The sequence below is a fragment of the Rhinolophus ferrumequinum genome, chromosome 12 (genome assembly GCF_004115265.2).
Source record: "Rhinolophus ferrumequinum isolate MPI-CBG mRhiFer1 chromosome 12, mRhiFer1_v1.p, whole genome shotgun sequence".
Lineage (NCBI taxonomy): Eukaryota > Metazoa > Chordata > Mammalia > Chiroptera > Rhinolophidae > Rhinolophus > Rhinolophus ferrumequinum.
Genome location: NC_046295.1, coordinates 54,807,436 through 54,824,914, shown reverse-complemented (window position 1 = coordinate 54,824,914; position 17,479 = coordinate 54,807,436). Strand labels below are relative to the sequence as shown.

The following is a 17,479-nucleotide window of genomic DNA, read 5'->3' as shown; positions in this document are numbered from 1 at the left end:
GGTTCCTTTTTTTTTTTTTTAATAGAGCATAGCCTAATTTCGTTTTGAATTATACAGAAGGCTTTTGTTTTGAATCTGTTTACTAAGAAGATTAAATAATTTATTATTTCCATGATGAAGAGATTGAGCCTTATAAAGTAGGAAGAACTCAACTTGAGAAAAACAATCCTAGGTTAGATGACTATTGAGATTATGTCCAAGTGCCGATAGAAGCATAATTTTCTCAAATTCTCCCCCGCCCCAAGTTCCCACAGAAGTTGTTACATAGCAGTGTCCTGGTTACTTCAAAGATGATGCATGGGCTTTGTGTATATCAGGCAATGGCTGCTGGGTGTCGTCTGAAACTCCAGGCCCATTGCTAGAGTAATGAGTATGCAGACCCTCAGCACAGAAAAACAGCTGTGGCCCAACCCCGAAGCCCAGGCTAGCAAAAAGGGATCTTTCCTCAACTCTCAGCTTAAACATCACTTTTCTAGGAAGGCTTTGCAGCCAGATCACTGCCTCCAACAGAGACATCCACAGCACCTGTCTCTCCCTGCCTTGCAACACCATCGCAGTTTCAATTCCCTGTTCAGTGTTGAGTTTGTCTGATAATCGTGAGTCCCTCTGTGAGTGTGAACCTGCTTCTCCCGTTGGCAGTTGGAACCCCAGAGTCCCGGCCTGGAATTTAGGAGAAGCTCCAGGAATCTTCGTTTTGGTTTCGTTTTGAGGTTCTCCCTTTCTCAGTCTCTCCCTTTAGTGTAAGTAGCAGTATGAATTCATGGATCTTTAAAAATATGTTACATGGTATATAAATGGATGGTGTTCCAATCAATTGCAGACGTGGTTTTAATGCAGTGGTTTTGCTACTCTACTTATGTTTCTACCTTTCCTCCAAATTTTCTTGCATTTTGAAAAATTTCAAACCTGCAAAAACAGTTTTAAAAAAAAGCACAATGAATATCATATTCCCTTTACCTAGATTCATCAGTTGTTTACATTTTGCCATGTTTGTTTTCCTCTCCCTCTCTTGTCCCCTGTCCTCCCCCACACTCATTTATTTGTTGAACTACTTGACAATAGTTTGCAAACATGACACTTTACCCTTAAATATTTCAGCACGAATCTCCTAAGAACAATTATATTCTCTTACATCACCATAATATAATTACCACATCTAAAAAATTAACAGTGAGGCAATAATATTACCTAATATATGGTCCATATTCAAATGTGCCCAGTTGTCCCCCAGACATCCTTTTTGCCACTTATTTGTGGGAGTGGGTGGGTGAGTGAGAAGGGATCAAGGACTCCTATTCCTACATTGTATTTGTTGTCATGTGTTTACTCGCTTTTAATCTAAAACATTCCTCCTCCTTTTTTTTTTTTTTCTTTCAGGACATTGACCTTTTTAAAAAGCCCAAGCCAGTTGTTGTATAAAAGGTCCCACAAATCCCAAATCTGGACTTGATTGATTCTTCATGATTAGATTCAGTTTAAATGGTTTTGTCTAGAATGCTATACTTTTTATACCGTATTCCTCCCAATGCATCACGTCAGGAGGCCCATGTTTGAACTAGTATTACTGATGTTGCTCAATTTGATCACCTGGTTAAGGTGGTATTGGCTACGATTATTGTGAAGATACCTTTTCCCCCTTAGTAATTATTAAGTTATCTGTGGGGTGAGAAAAACCACTTAAATATCCTGGTGCCCTACAATCTTTTACCCAGTGATTTTAGCATCAATTGATGGTCCTTGCCTGAGTCACTGTTAATTACATCGGGGTTACAAATGCTCATTTCTCATTCTCGTTTTCCTTCCACAAGCAAGCTGACATTCTTCTCTACAAAAGAGCATTCCCTTTTTTGATGCTTTCTTTCCCTCCTCCTGCCTCCTTCTCCCCTTTCCTTCCCTTTCTGCTCTTCACTTGGGCACTTAATACTTTACCTGTCCTAGACTCGAATCAGCCATTTCTCCAAGCATCCCTGATTCTTTCTGGTGGGGAATCACATTTAGAAGGCAAGGTCTGGGGGCCAGGTATGCTCATTGCTACTGGGATTCACTGCGTCTAGATTTTTTTCAGAGGACTAGGCTAACAAATATAATTTTACTGTTTTAAACAAAAATGTTGAAACTTTAATCTGACCATGAGGAGATAATCAGAGAAATGTAAGAACATTCTATAAGTCACCTCGCCTGGATTCTTCAAAGAAGTTAATGTTGTGGAAAATAGTAAGAACAACACGAAGAAGAGGGTTGTTCTTAAATGAAGAGACTGAAAAAATAACAACCAAATGCAAGTCATGAATATTGATTGGATCCTGAATTTTAAAAATGTGCAGGGCATTTTTGGGAAATCGAAGGAATCTGAATGTGGACTATACATCACATGATACCAAATTACAGTTTGTTTTCATAATGTGGTAACAACACTGCAATGACATAGGAGGATGTCGTTTTTAGGAGATGCATCCTGAACTATTTAGGAGTAAAGTGTTGAAACGCCTATAAGTTAATTTCAAATGTTTCAAAAACAAGACATTATGTGCGTGTGCATGTATGCATATGTGTGTCTCTGTGTGTATATACGCATGTGTGTATACATTTATATGTATATATGTATTTAGAGAGATAGCAAGAGAGGAAAGCAGATGAGGAAAATAGTGAATGGTAAAAGATGTATGGTATTTATTGTTCATTTTAGCATGTTTGTAGGTTTGAATATTTTCACAATTAAAGAGTTGTGAATATGTGTGTGCATGTGTGTGTGTGTAGATACCTTTTCTCCCTATGGGGGGAAACGGGAGGGGGGTCTCTATCCCTCCTCAGTTGGACAGATGTGTTCGGAAGACCCTTTCCAGATTTTTCTCCCTGTGATTACATAAGCAACTTGATATACTCCTAAGTGCCTTCATTTTTATTTGTTTTCAGTTTTTAGGGATTGATTTTTTAAAAAAAATATATACAACTTTTATATGATTCTATAGTCAAAGCTCCCATTCAGCTTCCTCTGTTCTGTTCCATGCCACACCTATATTAGTTCTTTTTCTTTATCTTTCCAGTGTTTCTTATTGCAGATATGCACAAGTGTGCATGTGTGTGTGTGCATTCCTCTTCTTCCTTCCAACACAAAAGGGAGCACACTATATATGTTATTCTGTGCCTTGTTTTTTCACTTAAATTTTCCGGAGCTCACTTTCTATCATGACATAAAGACATTTCTTATTCCTTGTACAGCTGCATAGCCCTTCTTTGTAAGGATGTACTATAGTTTGTACATAGCTGTAGCTGTGTACTGTAGCTAGTCCTCTATTGAGGGACATTGGGTTGTTTTCAATCATCTTGGCCATGTATCTTATCTGTGCCAGTGTAAATTGGGGATGAATTCCTAAAAGTGGGATTTCTAGGTCAAGGGAAAATGCATCTATAATTTTTCTAGAAAACAAATCCTCATTGAATGAATGGGACTACTAATGAATGAACTTGATTAAGAAGAGCAGAAAGTAAAAGGCTGATATCCAAATGGAGACATAAATAATTCTAAATAATTCTCTTTGCTAAAGACGCTGATTTAAAACCCTTCTGGCGATGTCTCTAGTCCGGCAATTTTCATTTTCTCACCTAAAGAAAAGAAGACTTTCTCCTTGGTTTGTAAAGTAAACATGAATTACAAAATCACGAAACCTTAGAACTGAAATAAGGAGCTACCTAATGCAGTCGCCTTATTTTAACAATAAGGAACCACAGGCCCAGAAAGAGATGGGGAGCAACAGAGAGATCAAGAAAACCCAAATTCAGTCCAATCCCATCCAATTCAATAAAGACTAAGTGAGATATCTGCTTTGTAATAAAGCATACTAGTATCCACCAGGGTCAGATGTGAAATTGTACCATGGAGAGCCCCGAGATACTACATAAAGAGCGCAGTGGTTCAGACCCTGAGTGCTTTCTGTCACAATGACATCTCCTTCAACAGAACTCTCTGCGTGTAAATGATTTTGTTTCACATTGTGTGTGTGTTATTTTAGGGCATTCGAATGTAGTCATGATGATAAATTGGATCAGGTGGAGGATTTGACTGGCTGGGAGCATTCTGGCTGCTGATGTGGGTGGTCATGTTTGCTGATGGTAGTCTGACATTACAGAACCACGGCCTTGGGAGCGTTCTGTTTTGATGCCGAGCAGGCAGCATGGAGCGGCAAATGAGTTTAGCCCCGTCCAGCTGTGGACTTGGGCTGTGAGCCTGGGCAAGTCCCTTTGTCTTCCCTGGTCCTCAGTGTGTAAAATGAAGAATTGGACAAGCCCAGGATGGCAGATAAATGAATGATGTGGGTGCCATTACTTCCCCCTCCTGTACTAATTGCAGACATAACTAATTGATCACCACATGCTCTACACAGACTTAACCCACTTCTCTCTCAATTGCTACTGTCAGCCCCCATTGACGATGTCACGTAGGCTTACATGTGTTTATCATCTCTGACTTGGATGGTTACTTAGGGCTACCAGATTGAATACAGGATGCCCAGGTAAAATTGAATTTCAGATAAAGAATAATTTTTTAGTACAAGTATGTCCCCAGCATTGCTAAATATGACAACCCTCTTACTTAGACCGTTTCTACTTCTACAGTTATTTCTCTTCTTTTCTATGTAATTAATTTCTTTCATTTGAGACACTCACCCTGTTTTTGGTACTTGTGATAGAGTCCATTCTCCAGTGCCCAGATGAGAGTCTAGCTCATTCTATGTTGTTTAAATTCATACTATGACTCAATGTAATGGAAAATGGTGGAGATTTGAGTTGATTTTTTTGTTTCCGAGGGCCATATATTCTTCTAAGACTCCTTACTGAACCTGCAATCCTGTTTCCCAGACTTCATCTTTTGCTTGTCGCTTTCCTGATTTTGACAAATTTATATACCACTTGTATCATGAACTTATTTAGTATTTTCCTTTAAATTGACTCATTTTTTAATTTAAATGCCATGAATGGAAAACTAGTATCACTTACTAAGAAGATAGTATAAAAGTAAATAAAGAGAAAACATACCTATTAAGATATGAAATATTAATCTGGGGCTCAGCAAAGCCACCAGCAGTGCCCATAAGACACAAAACACCGACCAATGCAAATTCTCTGCCGATTTGGGATTTGGGAATCCCTTTCATGACCGCAGTAGATGATTCTTGAGCATCTTTTTGAATACCTTCAGTGATGGGGAACTCAGTACTTTGCAGGGTTTGGATTCATTCTTGAATACCTTATTATTAACTATTTCTTCATTGTATTGGTCTATGTCAGTCTCTCAGAAACAGTCAGACATTGATCCTGGTTTTCCCTCTGAGACTGTATACAATAAGGTTGTTCCCTTTGTATTCATTTATTCAACAAACATTTCAGTGCTTCCTACGTGATAGCTTGAGTGCTTATTACAGTCTTACTGAGGAAAGCAAAGATGTAGTCATAATACCATGTGGTAAGGTCTGGCTGGGGGTAGCCTAGACTGGCGGTGGGGGTGGTGTTTAGGAAGGCTTCTTCATAGGGGCACGACAGAGAGCCTCGTGTGCTTTGGGAAATACAAGGCTGCAGTGAGAGGGTGAAAAGGAGCCTGGAGTGGTAAAGGAGGTGTGGTGGAGCAGACCAGGCGGGCTTTGTGACCCTCTCTGTCCATTAGCACAGGACTTGTTTCCTACAACAGAGTTTCATGTCCAAGTTCTCATTTTTTTTAGAGTCCTGGAGCGTTAGGACAGGGCTTATTCTCTCCATTACACAAGTCAGGAAATTGAGGCCTGTGGATTGCTGGCAGACCCGCAGCTGATACATGGAGGAGCGGGGTCTTTATGTTCCATAGTCACGGCTCCATGCTCGTTGCCTTGCACCCCCACCCCCAGTCCCACTGGTCCAGAATGACCTCCTCTGCCCCATTGAAGACAACTTCATATTCTTAGAAATCACCTTTGAATATTTTATTTTGATTCAACGTAATTTTCCCGTGACAACATGAAGCAAATCTCAGAGGTCTAGAGTCTAGCATTCTGCTGGTCCTTTCCTTGGTTGTGGGAGGCATTGGGTCACAAGGGTAAACCGAACCTAAGATGACCCTTTCTTTTGGAGCCTGATATCCCTGAGATCCAGTCTTCCCACAGCAAGGGGAAGAAAAGTGCTGGGAGGCCTGAGGAACAGCAGGGAAGGCTTCCTGGAGGAAGTGGTTGTGAGCGGGCCGTGATGGATGAGTAGGAGCTGTCCCTGAAGAGATGGGAGGATTCCGCAGATAAATATTCTTACTGCATCCTCTTTCACTGCAAGCATCGAGCTGGGCCCCAGCACACCTTTCTCCCCATAGATGTGATTTCAACCTATCAACTAATTAGAGGTGCTAAATTGACATGAGGAGACATGATTTTTGCAGTGTGGTAATTAAAAGGCAGTTGGCTTCACAGCTGTGATCACACAAGAGCGCTTCTTCCCCTGAAAGACATCAGCTGAAAGCAAAGTGCAAAGGAGCTGAGGAAACCAAAGAGGAGTCTAATATAATTTGTTAGTTTCCTACATTTGTCACCTGCACAGCTGTGAGGGGAAAAATGGAACATGTTACCAGAAGTTTAAGAGAAAATTAAAGACATATATTCTAATTGTGTACAATTAGACAAGCAATATGATCATTATTATTTTTTAAAATAACAAGCCACTTAAAAATTGCTAGATTAGGATTTAGGAGGCCTGATTTAGAATTATGTCTCTGCGTGGGGACAGCCACATCACTGGGAGCAAACTTTCATTCACTGAGGATTTTCATCTGTAAAATGGATAAACTCCTCCACTCTGCCTTCCTTGGAAAAGGGCCTTATAAGTGAAAAGACCTTCATCATTATAAGAAATCCCATCTAATTCTCATAACTTATAAGTCTAGAAGTTATGATCTAATATTAGCAACCATTAATTGGATACCTGTGCTATTTCTGACTTCACAATTACCCTGAGACAGGTTGTGTCACCCTGGTTTACACAGAAGGAGACAGAGTCCCAAAAGGTGAAATAATGGTCCCAAAGTTGCCTAGTGAGTGGTGGGGCTGGCTTTCAGACCCAACCTATCCAAGCTGAAACCCCCAATTCTTACCTTTATAGACCAAACTGCTTTCTCAGCACTGGTTTGGTTCTTTTGTTTCTCTTTTTTACTCCCGTTTTTGACTTAAAGAAAGAGAAAAGGTTTTGAGGAAGTAATATTTGGTTTTCAATCTTCTTTACATAAAATAAGATAGAAATTCTGAAGAGGGGAGTGAAAAAGGGAACAAAAATCACAGAATGCCACATAACAACAAAAATTAAAGTATCTTAGCAAAAAATTAAATTATTTTACACTTTACTATTTACAAATAAATGAAAGCTATCACTTAAACTTAGGTGATGGGCAGTTGGATATTGGTTTTGTTATTGCTCCTTAAATTGAACATGCATAATTCATACACTTATATATGTAGTTTATATTTTATAATAGAAGTTTGAAAAGAAAAATGTGAAGAATTTTCTCAAAGGAAAAAATCGAATATACCTATGAGTTTTGTTTCATATAATTGAATTGGACCATTTTGGGAATCAAAAGCATAAGCCATGGATGCAGAATCATTGTTTTTCTTTTAAGCAAATTTTATTTCTTTCTTCTCCCTTCTTTTAAATGCCCCAGTTGCTTTCTTGTCTTGTACCTGGGTATCTCCCTAAGGAGCAGCCTCACATGTTTGAGAGAAAACTGCATTCCAAGAACATAACTCCCAAGTTCAAGCCCTAGCCTCGCTACTTGCTAACATGTGACTGGGCTTGTCACTTAACCTCTCTGAGCTTCAGTTTCCTTATCTATTAAGTGAGGGTAATAAAGTAATTGTACCATGGGTTTTTGTGAAGATCAACGTTAGTCTAAAGCAGTAAATGTGCTTTGGAAATTGTTAATCACAGACGGAAAGGAAGCATAGAAGTCTATGGAATGAGAGAGAGCTTGTGAAATCAGTCTTCCTGCTCTGCTAGTTGCTTGCTGTGTGACCAAATGCAAGTGAATTAACCTCTCTGAGCCTCAGTCTCCTCATCTGAAAGATGCAGATCAGAATAGTGTCTGCTCATAAGATTGTTTTGCACATTAGATGAGGAAGTAAATGCCAAGCCCTTCATGCAATGCTTGCCCCATGGCAAGCGCTCATTCTCCAATAACTTCAGGGAGTCAAAATATCTGAGCTCAAATCCCAGCTTTGCCCCTTGCTGTGGGGCTTTGGGCAAGTCATTCTACCTCCCTGAGCTTCAGTTCCTCCACAGGGACACAAAGAAAATAGTGCCTTCCCTACTTCCTTCACAAATGGTTGTGACTTCCCAATAAAAATATGGCCATGAGAGTGGGTGGTAAAAGCTGAACTGCTCTGTGCCTCTGCATGATTTAAAACTAAAACTCATCAATAGGAAGGAAAGATGAGTGTCCCCCAAGTGGTTCCAGCCTGGCTCTTTCTGACTGAAGAGGTTTCAAACCTTAGAGCCAGTCTATACAAGATGCCCAAGCAGGCCTTTTGTGGGAGTGGGGCTTCAAGAAGCCACCCAAACACTGGCATTCGTTTTCCCTCATTAACTTGGGAAATGCTTTACAGCCGCTCCACATCACATTAATCTCACGGGCATCTATGTTGCGACACTTTGTGTCCAAACAGTGTTTCTCTAGGGCCTGGGCACAGCGGTGACCTGGCACAGACCTGAAGTGGACCCGAGTTCCCAGCGCACATAGCCTAGTGCTTTTGTACACACCCTGGCACTGGCCACAAACAGGGTTTTGTAAGAAGCTTCCTGAGAAAATTGCGTTTCATTCATCTTGGCTGAAAGGAGCCCTAGATGACAAATACCTCCCTCATTTAATTACAGAAACAGTCAGCAAACCCATGGAAAAAAGATTAAACTGAGCAAAGAAAAGAGCAAGCCTCAATCATTTCTCCCCTCACATCTGGCCCCAGTTTCTCACCTAGGATTTAGCAAGTAGGGCCGCTCTTGGCTATACTTGCCACCTGAAAAATAATGCTTTATTTCTGCAGAAAAGTTAACTCAGAAGCCCCAAACCAGGCAAAGAATGAATTGCATTTCATCAAGAATTCATCAGTGGCTGGGAATTTAATCATGATCCTGAAGTTGGGAGGTGTATTTACATTTTTCACCCAGGTTTATATCTGCTAAGAGGAGTGAGACACAACGGCAATTATCTGAATAAATCAGATTAAATGAAACACACACCCACACAAAACTTCTTAATCATTTTCCTCAATTGTTGGAGAGAGACGCATAGAATTTTGTGGTTGCAAGGAACCTTTGAAATCTTTGGTCCAATCTGCCATTTTCAGAGATGAGGAAAACAGACCTACAGAGAGGAAATAATTTGCCCTGTTCTCACAGTCACAGAGATGGAGGTAAGCCTGGTTTTTCAGCTCCCTAAAGCAGCCTGTAGTTGCCTCAGCTCTCTACTTCTCTCTGCTCATGGGCGCTTAATGTTCAATATGCGGACCCTAAATTTTCACAAAACATTTGGTGGCAGGGCAGAGCTTCCCACCTGGACAGAGATGCTAAGGGCTCTCTTCCCATCCCATTCTGCTCATTAAGAGTGTATCCCCCAGAATATCCCAGGACCAACTGTGCCCACCATGGCAACCTGCTATGTTGGGGAGACTCTGGAAGCCTTGGGATAAGCTGTCTCTTCCCTATGCCACCGGGTCTCAGAAGAAGGAGCAAATCCTGGATCATTGGCCCATCTCACCTGGGACTGATGACCCAGAGCTGGTTGAAGAAAGAGAACCAGGTATGAAGTCAAAAGACCAGTTCCATATTTCCCGTACTGACCTTGCACAGTTATGTCACCTTTCTGGGCCATGATTTCTTCAGCTGTGAAATGAATGGTAATTCTTACCTCAAAGAACCAAGGAGCTATAAGACTCACCGACATTCCAGAAGTTTGGATTATAAATTGGAAAGTGGATGGAGCTGGATTTAGAAAATCCTCCCAAACTTTTCCTCCTGGCACCCTGAATCTTGCCTCATAAAATAACAATTGTGCTAAAAAATAATAAGATATTTTATTCTCTCTCCCACAATCTGAGTTAGAGACCCAGGGCTTCTACTAATCAGAAAATTGGACAGCTATGCCTCTACTCACAGTTGCTGATCTTTGAGGCAAACAAGATTTTTTTCTCTCTTTATCCTCATCAATGTTTCTGAATCCAGACAGAGCTATAAATTCCTAGAAAAAACTGGATGGGAACAGGAGAAGAAGGCTCTAGGAGTACGTTGCATCTTGGGAAGCAGAGACCTCTCAAGAAAAGTTTTATGGGCAGGAAAGAAAATCCCTGGTAGCATCGTAGGAGGTGAATTTAATATACTGTGTTGATCCAGAGTGTCAGAAAATCAGGCCTTGAGGGTAAAGATGTAACCTCATTAATGTAGAAGAGCATACTGGACACCAAAACCTGTGCTCAAATACTAATTCTCTAGTTTTCTGAGAAAAAAATAGTGTAAATAGACAGAAAACAGGGCCAATGGCAATAAGCAGACTGTGTCTTTTGATAAGTCACGTCTGAAAAGACCTTGCTTTTGAGGATGAGTACATTGGAAACACCTAACGTTCCGCCTTTGAAAAAGTACTGCAAAAATAATCAAAGGCACACAATGCCCAGAAAAAGCACAGGAAGAGTCCACCTCTGAAAATGATCTGTTGTAGGATAAAGAAGAACTCTTTCAACAGATGTTTGGCATCTTCAATCATATGCAGAAATCATGGTCTCCATGAAATAGTCTGAGAAGAGAGAATGGCCGAAAAGAGATAGCATAAAAAATAACTAGGAAACTAAACATGTGAATAACGCAACAAAAATATGTTAGGCACAATAAAGCTTAAAACTGAAGCCATTGAAAAGTAATTCAGCAAATTGACAGAACAAAGAACCTGCGTGGCCAACACATTTATGTGCAGCTACCCAACCACATTATAGTCAAAGGGCTGCACAGTCAAATACTAATGAAGTGCCATCTTATCCCTGAAAGATTAGCAAAAATTAGAAAGTCACATAACCCCAAATATTGACCAGGATGTGATGAGAACCTTGTGCCCTGCTATTGGGACTATAAGTGGTACAGCTATTATATCAGAAATTAATGAAGCGGAATATGCACATACTCTGTAATAAAAGAGAGAAAGCAGAAGACAAGGGCCTTAAGATGAAATCATGGAAGAAAATATGACAGATATAGATTTGGAGAATGAAAAGACAACACTTAGATAATCAGGTGTTCTGGAGGAGAGAAAAGACTATATATGAATATAATATAAATAATAAATATAGTATATATTACTTATATAATGTATATAGTATATATAATATACTATATATTATTTATAACATATATAAATATATATTTTATATATACACACCATATATATATACATGTATGGTGTGTGTGTGTGTGTGTGTGTGTGTGTGTGTGTGTGTTTTCTGAGTTGAAAGACTTGGGTGTATAGATTGAAGGCATCCCTGTGTCCCAAGTAAAATCAAGAATGCCACAGCCAAATATATCTTGGCAAATTTTTTGAATTCTAAGAATAAGGAAAAAAATTCTTCCAGAATTCAGGCAGAGAAAACCAGATACCCTACAAATGAACAACAATCAAACTAGCCCCAGATTTCTCCTCTGCATCACTTTGTAGTTTTAAAGGGGAAAAATGGTAGCCCAAGAATTTTATACCCAGCTAAATTCTACCATCTATCAAGGCAACAGAGGGTCATTCTCAGCAAGTTTTTGATCTCTTACTGGTCTTCAGAATATTAAAAGATATTCCAGCAGGTTAAGACTGAAAGCAAGATTAATATATCCAGAATAGAGAAGAGTGGATATATAGTTTGAGTATGAAAAGGGACAAAGGAAAACAAAAAGGAAGCATTATAAAGAGTAAGACTGCCAACAAGATGATAAATGCAAGACCAAGTATTTATTACACCAATAAGCATATATATTTAAAATTCATTCATGTACTCTTTTCAAGAAACATACTTAAAAATGATCTTAATAGAATACAAATAGAAGGACAATCAGAGTTATGCCAAGCAAAAATAAAGTCAGGGTTTCAATATTAATATCAAGCAACATATTGATTCAACATTAGTATCAAGATGTAATATAAAACAAAAAGCAATAAAATGACAGAGGATTTATTTTACCTTGATAAATATTTTAATCCTCAGTTCACTCAATGATTTTCTATTAAGTGCCTGATATTTGCAGTTGACAAAGGTACACGTTGTTGAAGAATAACGATATAATTGTGATGAACATTTATGCTCAAAACAACATAAAATCAAAGCATGTAAAGCAAAAACTATGGAAACACATAAAGAAATTGTCAGAAACAATGGAGAAAAATTTAACAAACCTCTTAGTCTTTGACAGGTCAAGTAAACAAAAATACAATGCATTGCTAATATAATTGTTAGTGTGATTATATCTCTTATGCATAAGAAGTCTGATAATGTTATAGTTTATAGCTAGAGACTGAATCTGCTTTTCCAGTTACTACAGAACTTTTACAAAAATTGATTGTGTGATCAATAGTATTATCAATTGATTGTCTGATCAGGCCACAGAGAAAATCTCAATAAAGTCCAAAAGCAGATGCTGTACATGCCAAATTCTTAAAGCAATGCAATACAACTAGAAATGATAACAAAACTATAAAATAAATTTTAAAGTACTCTCTGAAATAAATCTTTGGTTTAGGGATTAACTCAAAGCCTCAATCAGTCTTTTTAAAAATGAACTTGGTTGTGTGAAATAAGGCAGGAAAGCCCAGAAAGGTTGGGTCTTCAAGTTAGGGCCCTAATGCAACAGGCCTGGTGTTTCCAGAGCTGAGTGACCGTGCTGGGGGAGGAAGGTCTGGCAAGCACAGAGGAGGTAGGGGACAGCCATCAAGAAGAGAAAGAGCTCGATACTTCTGGCCAAGATGGTGGAGTAGGCAAGTGCTGTGCTTGCCTCCTCCCATGACCACATCAGAATTACGACTAAATTATAGAATAACCACCCTTGAGAACTGCCTGAAGAGTAGCTGAACAGAACTCTTATAACTAAGGATATAAAGAAGAAGCTATGTCGAGACTGAATATTGAATGTTGACTGTAATTACAAGAAAAAGAGAGAGGGAAGGAGGGGGGGAGAAAGGGGGAGGAGAGAGAGAGAGAGAGAGAGGGAGAGAGAGAGAGAGAGAGAGAACCTGGATTTGAGTCCTGCTTCTCTCTCTTATTGGCTATGGTGGATATCTCGTAATCTCCCCATTTCTGGGCCTCAGTCTGCTTATTCAAAACTAGGGGTGTTGAGCTGTATCAGTGGTTCTCAACCCTCACTGGGCGTCATAATCACCTGGGAAATTTTAAAATAAGACCGATGCTTGGGCTCTATGCCCAGATTCTGATTCAATTGGTTTGGAGTGGGACCAAGTCATCAATATTTTTAAAAATCACCCCAGGTGATTCCAATATGCAGCCAGGGTAGAGAACACCAGAGCTAGATGATTTTTCAGGTTCCTCTAGTTCAGCAGTGCTACTGGGCACCTGCAGTCTTTGCCCATGGAAGGAAGTTTTAGGAGCTAAAGCCAGAGGAACAGTGGTGCCAAGCTATCTAATCAAAGTGTGCATTATCTCAAATGGTGCAGAAAATGTCAGTGCCAGTTAATATTTTGCACCCAACATGATTTAGACCTGGGGCATATATTGTACTTCAAGCCCATTGTAAACACAATGGGCCATTTATTCACTGAACAGTAACCACTGTAATTACCTACAGGGCAAACATATGAGGTTGTTCAAGCAACAATTAATTGTGGACCTGGAACTAATGGGACAATAATGGTAAAGTATCAACCAGAGTGTGATTCAGAAATCACATCAGAAAACCAGCACTTTCCAAATTATATTAGATAGGCGTTTTTGGGGATGTGATGGCACATATACCATCCTGGGTCCTGAAATAGTTGCTCCCTGATTTTTCTACTAGCTCCTTCCTCCGCCGGTGACTGTAGGAGACTGGAACTGTTGTTTTTATCTTGAGAAAAGGATCACGAACACTCGGTTTTAGGGGACTGCAGAGAGTTTCTATTTCTTGTACTCACTATGGGACCAAAATATCACCCCCAAGCAGGGGTGCCGATCTTGTTTGGGTTGTGGGATCCTCTTTGTGAATCAGATGGAAGCCATGGATCCTCTTTTCAGAAAAATGTGTGTGTCTATATGTACATACAGGCCCACTAAAGCTTTTTCATACAGTTTCCTGGGAGTTCACAGACACCTTGAAGTCCCTCCGTGTTTGTTCTCTCGAAGTCATGGTCCAACCTCCGTTTGTATGCCTCTAGACACAGGGATCTCACTACTTCCAACGGCAGGCCTTCCACTGCTGGACAATTCTGAATGCAAGCATTCCTCAGTGTGTCCACCTGAGATTTTTCCTCCTTGCAGGTTCTTCCCCTCAGTCCTTATTCTACCCCCAATTTTTAAAGTCATTCTACCCTTGACCAGTCTTGGGATGATGTGTTTGTCTCTGGGGGGGAATCTTAGAAATTGGTTCCTAGCTGTCTGGCTCCAAGTCACATCTGATGGGCTGTTGTGCATTCAGCTCCAGCATATGGGAGCTGTTTAAGTTGCTGAGTGGACGCGGGAGATCCAGGGATCATAAGTAATGGCGGTCTGCCTTCTGAGTCAGAGCAGGAAAAGGGACAAGAACTCCAGTGCCCTGCTCTGCTGAAGTCTTGGAAAGAAAAGAAAGAGTTCCTCTTCAGATGACAGGAGAGGGAGTAAAGCATCTTCAGCTGGGACCTGAGGGTGTCAGGATGTTGTTTCCCTGGATGCTGACATTGGATTCTGGGATGTATTGGATCTGCAACTGCTACTGGGACAGGCAACGGTTGCAAGGGTTGGGGGAGAAAGCCAGTGGCAGCAAGCAGTGATCTTGCTTCAGCTGTGCCCTCTCTGGATCAAAGGTTTAAGTGAAACAACAACAAAAAAGAAAAAAAGAAGAAGGAAAAGAAGGACGGAAGAGAGAGGAGAAGAAGGGAGGGAGAAAGAAATGAAGGAATGGAAGGAGGGAGAGATGGCAGACAGACTAGAAGAAACCATGAAAGAATTCTTTTCTAGTCTCAAAGTAGGAAAGGCCTTTCTATATATGACACTAAACCTGAAGACATAAAATCTAATAAATTCAACCACATTAAAAAGAAATTTCTATATGGCAAAAGACACCATAAGAAACATCAAAAGGAAAAGTACAAACTGGTGTGTGGTGGGGGTGGAGACGGGGGGCTGGGAGGATAGGGAATAGCAACTTATATCACAAAGGACTGTTTCTTTAATGTAAAAGATCATTTCTACCAACCGCTAGGAAAAATGATTCAAATTGAAAAACAAGCAAAGGATGGGAACAGTTTTCATAAAGAACCTGCAAATTTCTCGTAAGCATAGGAAGAGATACACACCCTCACTCTTAATAAGTTACATGCAAATTAGACTGACAACAAGGTACCATTTTCCCACCATCACACTGCAAAGATCAAAAAGTTTGATAAGCACCTTCTATGGATGACACTGAGGGCGAGGGAGAGCAGAGATCAGAGGAAATGTTACGGAAGAGGTGACATTTAAGCTGGGCCTTGTAGGACAGATAATTAAAATCCAATTTAGCAACTTACTGACACTTAAAAGAAAAAGAAGAAGCAATAAAGGGAAAGATGAGCAGATTTGACTACTGAGTATAAATTAAAATACACACATGAAAAATGGTAAGGCAAACAAACTGGGGTATTTGCAGCAATTGTAACAGCCTGAGATTGAATGCTACACAAATAAAAGTCTTCATTAAAACTCAGTAAGAAAAACATTAAAACACCACTCAAAAGAAATGAAAAACATGAAAAGCAATTCCTAAAATAGGACATACTACTAGTAATGACCACATGGGAAAAAGATTAAACATTATGCATAACCAATGAATACAATATGATTCCAGTTTGTCAGTGATAAATCATTATAAAATTAGGTAGAAAAGTGTTTTATTTCCCTCTGTTGACAATAATGTGGTGAAATTAGCCCTCTAATTATACCAGGTTAGTGGATATATAAATTGATATAATCCTTTTTGGAAATAAGTATCAAGTCTTTAAAAACATGTATCTTTTATCTGGGAAATTTTAAATCACAGACTTTATCCTATAGAAATAACCTGAAATTTAGGGGAAAAAATTGCTGTGCACAGGTTGCTTGTAGACTAATATGACAGTAATAACAAGTTAGAAACAACCTAATGCTCCCAAATTAGAGATAGTTCAGTAAATTATGGTATTTTCATATACTGGAACATAATGCAGCTATTAGAATGTTTATAAGGAGTTATTAACAGGATGGTTAAATGCTTGTAGAATAATGTGAAGTCAGGGAGAAAACAATTGAATGGTGTATGTAGAATAATCTCAAGAATCTTTTTGAAAGAAAAACATCTCTGTGCATGGAAAAAGGACCAGAAGGAAATAGACTACAATATTAATTGTGTTTTTTTGGGGTTCATTTTTTTCCTTCTTTCTCCTTATTTTGCATTCTTAAAAATATTCTCTTCCATTATAATGTATTACCTTTACAATAAAAAGGCTTAAGAACATCTTGCCCTGTGTGTTTGTTCCCCAAGTCAGAACTAAAGGTCTCCATTCTGTTCAGAAAGATCCTGGGCTTAGAGCCATGAGGCCCACCAGTAAAAGTGTTGTCTCTTTTGTGTTTTTCAGCTTTCCTTTGCTGCGACCACGCCTGTTCTAGCTGATAAGAAAAAATACCCTTACTTCTTCCGGACTGTCCCGTCAGATAATGCGGTGAATCCCGCCATCCTGAAGCTGCTAAAGCACTTCCAGTGGAAGCGAGTGGGCACGCTAACACAAGACGTGCAGAGGTTTTCGGAGGTATGCTTTGCTGAGGGGACATGCTCTCACCTACCCGTTAACTGCTGTCATCTCCAAGCAAGGGGCAATAAGGCTGAATCAGGGATGGACAATATCGCAGGGCTTTTAAGCACACTTTTATTAGCAGTAGCGAAGCTGTTTTACCATTGACAAAACAGAACTGCTGGCCGAGGAATCTATGCATGGGACAGGTGACAAGCTCCATCTTAGATAGCTCGGGAGTGAACCCTTCCCTTGCATTGTGCCTTTGTGCTAAATCCTGTGGCTTATTCATCCTCACTGCCCCTGTAGGTTTGTTGTCCTAGCTACTGATGCTGTAGTGATCCATCTAAAATCGTGATGTGCCACCAACAGCACTTTTCCTGTGAGGAAAGTTTTGGAGAAGAGCTAATTTGGAACAAAAACTCCAGTGTCACTGTCGATTGGGTGGATTTTTTTGTTTGTTTCAATGGCTTACAAACATACATCATACATGGCGATTTCGTTTTTTGCCAAAAAAAAAAAAAGCCA

At 39.7% G+C, this 17,479-nt stretch overlaps 1 protein-coding gene across 1 annotated transcript in view; it reads left to right on the top strand.

Annotated features, from left to right (window-relative positions):
* Positions 1–17,479, top strand: part of GABBR2 (gamma-aminobutyric acid type B receptor subunit 2) — a 340,052-nt gene that overhangs the window by 126,898 nt on the left and 195,675 nt on the right. Inside the window, exon 3 of the mRNA XM_033123673.1 lies at positions 16,799–16,969. Within this exon, the coding sequence (XP_032979564.1) occupies positions 16,799–16,969 (171 nt within the window). The remainder of the gene's footprint in view (positions 1–16,798; positions 16,970–17,479) is intronic.